The 8,944-nt window shown below is 50.9% G+C and overlaps 1 protein-coding gene across 1 annotated transcript; it reads left to right on the top strand.

Moving 5' to 3' along the window:
• Nucleotides 1–127: 127 nt before the first annotated feature.
• On the top strand, nt 128–8,586 carry LOC116781839 (pre-B-cell leukemia transcription factor 1-like). The gene is given in 13 exon segments (XM_032677603.1): nt 128–168; nt 2,637–2,710; nt 4,651–4,665; nt 4,819–4,973; nt 5,269–5,459; nt 6,020–6,155; nt 6,414–6,570; nt 7,008–7,114; nt 7,562–7,591; nt 7,593–7,622; nt 7,624–7,650; nt 7,741–7,761; nt 7,763–8,586. Coding segments are annotated over 13 exon segments (1,056 nt in total). The 3' UTR covers nt 7,835–8,586.
• The last annotated feature ends 358 nt before the right edge of the window (nt 8,587–8,944 follow it).

The following is an 8,944-nucleotide window of genomic DNA, read 5'->3' as shown; positions in this document are numbered from 1 at the left end:
CCCGTCGCGGCTGCTCGGGGTGACCCTCCCGCCGCCTCCTCCTCCTCCTCCTCCTCCTCCTCCCGCCGCCGCCGCGGAGCCGCCCGCGCCGGGGCCGCACGACACGGGCGATGTCCTGCAGCAGATCATGGCCATCACCGACCAGAGCCTGGACGAGGCCCAGGCCAGGTACCGGGGGCGGGGAGGGGGCTCCGGCCCCGGCCGTGACTCAGCGCGGGGGGCACCGCGGAGAGACCACCCCGGCGGGGGAGCGGGGGGGATTTCCCGCTATTCCCGGTGTTCCCGCTATTCCTGGTGCGGGGGGATGCTCCCGCTGCTCACCGCGAATTCCCCGGTAACGGCGTCCGAGGAGCTGCCCCCGGGTGGTGTCAACATTCCCGGTGGGAATGGGGTTGTCCCCCCTGACACTGCTGGGAATGGGGGGAAACCCACTGGGAATAGGGGGAAACCCAATAGAAATGGGGGAAAAACACTGGGAATGGGGGGAACCCACTGGGAATGGGGGGAACCCCACTGGAAATGGGGGAAAACCACTGGGAATGGGGAAAAGCCACCGGGAACAGGGAATCTGGAGGTGTTGGGGGGTGAAGTTTGCCCAGGAAGGGGTGGGGGGGCTGCAGACCCCCAGGTTTGGGGACATGGGGGGGATCCTTCATCCCTCACCCCCACCTGGAATTCCTCAATTTAACGGGAAAACCATCCCCGAACGTCACCACCGGCCTGGAAGGGAGGGGGATCCAGTGGGTTCTGCAGCCCCTGGCTGGAACCAGCTAATTACCTCCCCCTAATTAGCAGCTCCTCCACAAGGGAGGTGGTTTGGATCCCACCAAAACGGGCTTTTGGGGCCTATTCCCCCCCAATCCCTGTGGTTTTCCCGTGGTTTTCCCGTGGTTGGGTGTTGGGGGATGTCCCACGTGATAAAACCGCCCGTTTTCGTTAATCTGCCCCCAAAGTTTGGCCAGTTTTGGGTGTGCCGGTCGCTACCACCAAATTCCAGGGGATTGGATGGATTCATGTGAACATGAGGAGAAGCTTTGCCCTCTAAACCCTCCTAATTTGGGTTGAAACGTGGCTCTTTGGGTTCATTTCCAAGTGTTGTTCTGTGGGGTGGTGGAACCCGAGCGGGGCACGTGTGGAACTGTCACTTTTCCCCCAAAACTTGATTTTTTTGTCTCTTTCCTGGTGTTGTTCTCACCTGCAGCTCCCCTGGGGCATTCCAGAGGCGTGGAATATTGAGGACAATTATTGCTATTTAAGACCATTCTGAGCTTGTTGGGAGTTTTAGTTTCGAGTAGGTTGAAGGTTGAGCTCTGACCATTGTTAAACCAAATCCCTTCAATATTGACCCCAAACCGCCCTCACGCTCCAGCTGGGCCCCAAATTTTACAGCCCTTCTGGTGCATTTTCGTGGGAATTCATGGAAATACGTGGAAAAATCCGTTTTTTTGTTTTGTGGGTGGGAAGTTGGTTGGGTTTGGTGAGTTTTTACCCCGAGAGGAGCCGGGTCGATGCTGCTGCGCTGCTGCATTTGTGGGGAATTCACTCCAGTATTTCACACTGAAAATGTGGGTTTCAGGTGTTGTTTTAACCCCTGGCGGATTTCGGGGGGTCCCACGCCGGGGATTTGGAAGATCCGAGCTGGAAACTTGCCCGGGAGTCGGGCTGGGCAGGGATCGGAGCCGGCGGGGCCGAGCCTCCCGCGTGACGCCGCCGCCGCGGCCGCGGTGATTAATTATTAATTACCGCCGGGTTTTGGACCCGAACGCCGCTCGTTTCCACCCGGGGACCGGGAATTCTCCCCGCGCTTCCCGGTTTTCCCCGCTCGGCCGAGGACAATGGGCTCCCTCCCGGAGCTCCCGAGCCGCCGCCTTTGTTCTCTCCCCGCCGGGCTCGGGGGGGCCGCGCTCAGCCCGGATTTGGGGGGAAATCCCGCGGTTTCGGCCTCGCCGGAGGGGCCGGAGCCGCCTGTGGGATGGGGGCGGGAGGAGAGCCGGGATTCGGGGTTTGGGTCAGAAGGACGCCGAAAAGGAGGGACTGGAATCGCGTCTGTGGATTCCACAGAGGGGCTCGGGAGCGGCCAAAGGGACCCTTCGAGGGGGGCGTCACGTCCAGGGGTCCCTCCCGCCCATTTCTCAGGGAAGGTGGCCCCGGAACGCTGGAAAACGGTGGTTTACATAAAAAAATGTGGTGAAACTGAGCTAGAAATCTGATTTAAATATTAGTTCTGGATTGGAAAAGGGCTCAGGAGGAGCAAAGGAGACTTTCTGAGATGTGTTCCATCCAGGGGGTTTTTCCTGCTGTTTTCTGGTGAGAGTCGCCCCCAAATTACAAACTTATTTACAAATATATTTATAAACATACCTATCTATTAAAATATATTAAATATACATTTAAAATTGCACTTTTTATAGCACCAAAGGCACGTGGTGGTTCCCAAAACAGGCCAAAACTTGGAATTTTTAAAGGCCTGTGTGTTTTCAGCCCACTTCACTCCTGAGGAAATGAACTTTAATGACAGAAGTCACCAGGATTTTCCCATTCCTTCCTTCATTTCCCTCACTGACCTGACGTTCCTGAGGTTTTCTTGGCTTTTTCTGTGGATTTGGGCTCATTTTTCCTCCTTTTTTTTCCCCCAGGAAACACGCCCTGAACTGCCACAGGATGAAACCAGCCCTGTTCAGTGTCCTGTGTGAGATCAAGGAGAAAACAGGTGTGTTGGTGCCCTTTTTTAGCCTCATTTTGCCCCAAAATCCCACATTCTGTCCCTAATTTTCCTCCCATTTAACCCACTCCCTGTTTTCCCTCAGGGATTCCACAACACAAAACTATTTTTTTTTTTTTTTGGCTTAATAGTCTTTTTTAAGGGGTTTTTTTGTTGATTTTTAGGCTCTTGCGTGGGGGGAAAACAAAGTGTTTGGGTTGTTTTTATGCGAAAAATCCATAATTTGGGGTTTGTTGCTTTTGGGGCTTTTTTGCTGGATCTCTCCAAAATCCAGAATAATGCTACCGTGGTTTTATTTTTTGGGTTTTTTCTCTTGAAGGAATTGGGGCCAAAACTGTGGTAGGAAGAGACAAAAGTTGATAAATAACTGGTTTAGGGAGCAAAAGGGGATTTAGGAACACTGGAAAATGCAGATTCAGTGGGAAATGGGGTTGGTTCTTGGAGGAAATTGGCCCTAATAGGTCAGATTTTGGTTCATTCCTGGCCCTAAAACAGTAGTTTGATTTATTTCTGGCCCCGATACATCAAATTTTAGTTCATTTCTGGCCGAAATATGTCAGGTTTTGGTTCATTTCTGCCCCCAAATAATCAGGTTTTCATTTATTTTTGCCCAAAGATGCCAGTTTTTGGCTCATTCTCCCCCTGCCGAGGCCGTTTTGATTCCCACTGGGGGGTTTTCCACCCCCACCTCCCATTTCTCCCCCTTTCCTGCCTTTCTTGCTCCTGGAAAAGGGAAAACGTGGAGCAGGAGCCTCAGTTTGGTCCCAGCCAGATCCCTAATTAATGAGATGCAAAGGCACTGATTGCATTTGCATACCCGGTGAGGCCGCGGCCCCTTCGCCTGGGCCACGCTTTAATTACAGGTTAATTAGAAATGATGGGGAATTTCATTTTCCTCCCTCTTAATTATTTCCATCCTTGACGAGGATCAGCCCACGGGGGGAGATTTTCCTTAAAATTCCATAAAAAGGATGGACTGGGGAGGGGTTTTAGGGATCCAGGCCTGAAGGATTTGGCACAAGGGTTTAGTAAATCGTCCCTGACTGTGTCAGATTTGGTGGTTTTCTGTAAATAAATTCACTGAATTGGTAGTTTGGAGTGAAAAAATTCACTGAATAGTTAATTTTGAGTGAAAAAATTCACTTCTCAGTTTATTAATTAAAAATTGGAATTATTAGGCTGGGAGTGCCATTAATGATCCGGGGGGGGTGGGAACCCCTTCCCAGTTCCTTGGGACTTACTGGAACCAGTGCCTGGCTTTTCACCCCCTTCCCAGCCCCACCCTGACGTGTAATTGATGATAACTAATGGCTAATTAGCATAATTAGCATAATTAGACAAGCGACATCCAATTAAGCTGCAGCTGGAGCTCTAGAGGAGTCAGGAGGGGTTTGGCTGCAGGTTCAGATGAGGAGGTGACACCAAAAAAACCCAGAATTCCCACCCAATTTCTTGAATTAAATAACATTTTAGTTCCATAATGAGGCAGAAAAGCCACGAATTTTTGAAATAATCAACTGACCTTGGAGCCTCCCTGGAGCCTCTTTCTGTTTTGGGAATTCCCATTTTCTCCCCTTCCTGTGCGCTGCAGTGTTGAGTTCCCTAATTCCCACTTTATCCCACCTCCCTTTCCTGTCTCTCTGTCCCCACAGTGTTGAGTATCCCAATTCCCATTTCATCCCAATTCCCATTTTATCCCAATTCCCATTTTATCCCACCTTCGTCTCCCGTCTCTGTCCCCGCAGTGTTGAGTATCCCAATTCCCGTTTTTTTATCCCTGCAGTGTTGAGCATCCCAATTTCCATTTTGTCCCCGCAGTGTTGAGTATCCCAACTCCCATTTCATCCCAACTCCCATGTTTTTGTCCCCGCAGTGTTGAGTATCCCAACTCCCATTTCATCCCAACTCCCATGTTTTTGTCCCCGCAGTGTTGAGTATCCGCGGTATCCAGGAGGAGGACCCGCCGGATGCTCAGCTCATGAGGCTCGATAACATGCTGCTGGCAGAGGGGGTGTCCGGGCCGGAGAAAAGAGGCCGAGGAGGAGGAGGAGGAGGAGGAGGAGGAGGAGGAGGAGGAGGAGGAGGATGAAGAGGAGGAGGAGGAGGAGGAGGAGGAGGAGTTGGAGCGCTGGCGGGAGCAGTGGCATCAGGTGGCTGTCCCAATGACAATAGCATTGAGCACTCTGACTACAGGGCCAAGCTGTCCCAGATCCGACAGATTTACCACTCTGAGCTAGAGAAATATGAACAGGTGATCTTTCTGCATGGAAGAGTTTTTATCCTCCCAACCCAAATGACCCTTTGTCCCCTCCCCTCCCCTCCCCCTTTGCCGTGGGCTCTGAGGCCAGGACAGGGACAGGCTGGACTCCGGAAAGGCCGAGCTGGAGGGAGTGCACCTCAAATAGAGAGCAGGGCCGGCTCGTACCTGTGTGGAGTTTTGTAAAGAGTAAAATGCAGCTGAAGAGACTCCTCTGGAGCTTTGGGGGGGCTCTCGGCGCCGGGGCAGCGAGCGCAGGGGCTGCCGCCACAAATCCCTGTGTCCCCAGGCCTGCAGCGAGTTCACCACGCACGTGATGAACCTGCTGCGGGAGCAGAGCCGGACCAGGCCCATCTCCCCCAAGGAGATCGAGCGCATGGTGAGCATCATCCACGGCAAGTTCAGCACCATCCAGATGCAGCTGAAGCAGAGCACCTGCGAGGCCGTCATGATCCTGCGCTCCCGCTTCCTGGATGCCAGGTACGGCCCCGGGGCAGGGTGGAATTCCTGGTCCCTGTGGGCAGAGATTGGGAATCTGGGATAAAAATGTATTTATTCCACAATATAACTGCTGGGGCAGGGTGGCATTCCCAGTCCCTGTGGGCAGAGATTGGGAATTTAAGATATAAATGTATTTATTCCACAATATAACTGCAGGGGGCAGGGCCACAGTCCCAGTCCCTGTGGGCAGAGATTGGGAATCGGGGATATAAATGTATTTATTCCACAATATAACTGCTGGGGCAGGGTGGCATTCCCGGTCCCTGTGGGCAGAGATTGGGAATTGGGGATATAAATGTATTTATTCCACAATATAACTGCAGGGGCAGGGCCGTGTTCCCGGTCCCTGTGGGCAAAGATGGCATTTTGGCGTGAATAAATTTAATTTTAGTTCAGTTAACACAAACTTCATCCCCTCAGTCCTCCCGTTCTCCTTCCGACCAAACGTGTTTCTGAGGGCAAGAGGCCACCAGCTGCCCCAGCCAGTCCCTGTAAACCACCATTCAACAGAAATGACTCATTGGTTCCGTGTTTTTTAGGCGTAAACGGCGCAATTTCAGCAAACAGGCCACGGAAGTGCTGAATGAGTATTTTTACTCACACCTGAGCAACCCCTACCCCAGCGAAGAGGCCAAAGAGGAGCTCGCCAAGAAAGGGGGCATCACCGTGTCCCAGGTGGGAGCAGCTTTCCCCAAGTGCAAGGCACCTTTTTCCCCCTCAAACAGTAATTTGATCATTTTTTATCATTTTTTAGCAACAGGTTTTGGTTACTGGCCCTTAAACTGAGCCAGGCTCCGGTTTAAACAGGGTTTAATCTTGGTTATTTCTCGCTCCAAGCCTCGTTTCAACCCCCCCCTTGGCTGGAAAATCCCAAATGTTGTGGAAAAGGGACTGTTTTGCCCCAGTGCTCAGCCCAGGCTGTGTCTCCGCCAGGTTTCCAACTGGTTTGGGAACAAAAGAATCCGCTACAAGAAGAACATGGGGAAGTTCCAGGAAGAAGCCAATATTTACGCTGCCAAAACCGCCGTGGACGCGACCAACGTGGTGGCCCAGGGCAACCAGGGCAACTCACCCTCGACGCCGAACTCGGGTGAGCCAGGCTGCCAAATCCCAGTTATCCCTCCTGAGAACCCCAGTTATCCCTCCTGAGAACCCCACTTATCCCTCCTGAGAATCCCAGTTATCCCTCCTGAGAACCCCACTTATCCCTCCTGAGAATCCCAATTATCCCTCCTGAGAACCCCAGTTATTCCTCCTGAGAATCCCAATTATCCCTCCTGACAATCCCAGTTATTCCTCCCGAGAATCCCACTTATCCCTCCTGACAATCCCAGTTATCCCCCCTGAGAACCCCAATTATCCCTCCTGAGAACCCCAATTATCCCTCCTGAGGATCCCAGGGATTCCTCCTGAGAACCCCAGTTATTCCTCCTGAGAATCCCAGTTATCCCTCCTGGTGGGTTGGTTGCTCATTAACACTGATTTTTTTTTTAATAAAAATTCCTTTGTTTGTTTTTTTCCCCCCAGCTTCCTCTGGCTCTTTTAAGATGACCAGTTCTGGGGATTCCTTTATAAACCTGCAGTCATTGACCTCCTACCAGAGCTCTCCTGTGGGAGCCAATGTGCAGATCCAGGTCAGTAAGGGAAACAAAAACAGGGACTTTCAGCATGGAGAGAAATGGGAAAAATCCCAATTTCTGTCCTTGATTTGGATGAATCGATTCATCGTGTAAAATAACTGAGACCCAATTAACAGCTCAGTTGCCAGCAAAACAGAGGTTCTTATGGAATTCTTATGCAATTCTAATTCTTGTTTCTTAAATCCTTACTCTCCCTTAAAGCCTCAGCTTGAATCCTTCATGAATTCTTGTTCTCAGTTCTTCATCTAAAATTCTGCTTCTAAAATTCCTCTCACTGAAACCCCTCACTTAAAGTTACCACTGAAGTTCTTCCTTGTTTTTTTCTTATTTAAATCCTACATGTTACTTAAATTCTTATTCCTGTTGAAAATTCTTACTGAAAAAATCTCGATTAAAGAACCTTTTTCCCCCTTTTCTGCCCCCATGTGCTGGGATTTGCAGATGGATTCCCTGCACCACGTCATCCACCAGAACGGGCAGGTACGACCCGCTCGTGGGGAACCCCCCTGTACACGACGCAGCGCCTCGACGTAAGATGGGCTTTTGTCCCTGAACCCGCCGGCTCTGCCCCCGTTTAATGGAATTGGCTGTGAATTCTGTGTGTTTTAATGTCCCTGCAGGCCAATGGCAGCTGGCAGGACCCCCACCACCCCCTCATCCATCACCTCACCTGCCGGAGACCCGGGGAGCGTCAACTCCGACTCCTCTAATTAAGTTTTTAGGACCTACATGATGAGAGGAGAGAGGTCATTAGTGTAATTAGTCCAATGTGCTCTTTTGCCAATATAATTGTTGGACTCACAATTAATTAATTACCTCAGAACAAACCAATAGATTGTGATTGCAGCGACACCTCTACCTCTCACCGCCGAGTTCTTCACCCCGTCGGGACCTGAAATTGTTTTAAAGCAACTTCATTTCCCTCACCAAATTCAGGTTTTTTTAATAAAAAAACGTGGATTTTACGGTAAGAACCTGAAAAAAAAGAAGTGTCTCTTGGAACTTGGCGTTTTGTCTCCAGCTTTACAGCTGAAGAAAATCGATTTATTTTCATTTCTGTCAGGTTTTTTACGCTGGGATTTCCGTTCTAGGTGAATAGTTACTGACAGTTTAAACCCCCGTATTGTAATTGTATGTTCTCTGTATTGTAATTTTGTATAGGAAATTCAGCTTTTCTTAACTGATTTAGCGAATTAATCAGAACGTCGCTTTACCAAACCTCTCACTGGACGTCGCTCGCGGGTCGGACCTTCCATCGGTGTCATTTAACGTCGGAAAATTTAATGGCTTTACTTTTTCCGGTGAAAAAGTGGAAAAAAAAAAAAAGAAAGAAAAAACCCCCAACCACCACAAAACAGCCGAACCACAGGATTTCTCCCTGGATACGAGGGGGGTTTGTGATTTGCTGTTAACAGTCCGCCCCTTTCAGCTGAGATTTTATCAAAGATAATAAACTTCCAAAGCCTTTTTTTTTTTTTTCCACTTTTTTTCCTGATTTTTTCCTCTCAGGTTTGAGGGGCTGGGGGGGGATAGGGGACGGAGGTTTGTGAGGGGTGGAAGAGCGTGAGGGGCAGGAAAAGGAGGGAAAGGCGTGAGGGGGGGAAGAGCGTGAGGGCAGGAAGGGCAGCAAAAGTGTGAGAAAGGCGATGAGGGGTGAGAAACGGTGAGAATGGCGTGAGGTGGGAAGGGGCGGGAAGAGTGTGAGGGGAGGGAAAGGGCGGGAAGGGCGTGAGGGGCAGGAAGAGCGCGAGGCGGGAACGGCGGGAGGGGCGGGAAAGGCGTGAGGGGCGGGAAAAGGCGGGAAGTTCGAAGTGGGCTCCGCGC

This window comes from Chiroxiphia lanceolata, unplaced genomic scaffold (genome assembly GCF_009829145.1).
Source record: "Chiroxiphia lanceolata isolate bChiLan1 unplaced genomic scaffold, bChiLan1.pri scaffold_67_arrow_ctg1, whole genome shotgun sequence".
Taxonomy (NCBI): Eukaryota; Metazoa; Chordata; class Aves; order Passeriformes; family Pipridae; genus Chiroxiphia; species Chiroxiphia lanceolata.
This window is presented reverse-complemented; position numbering and strand designations above follow the sequence as displayed.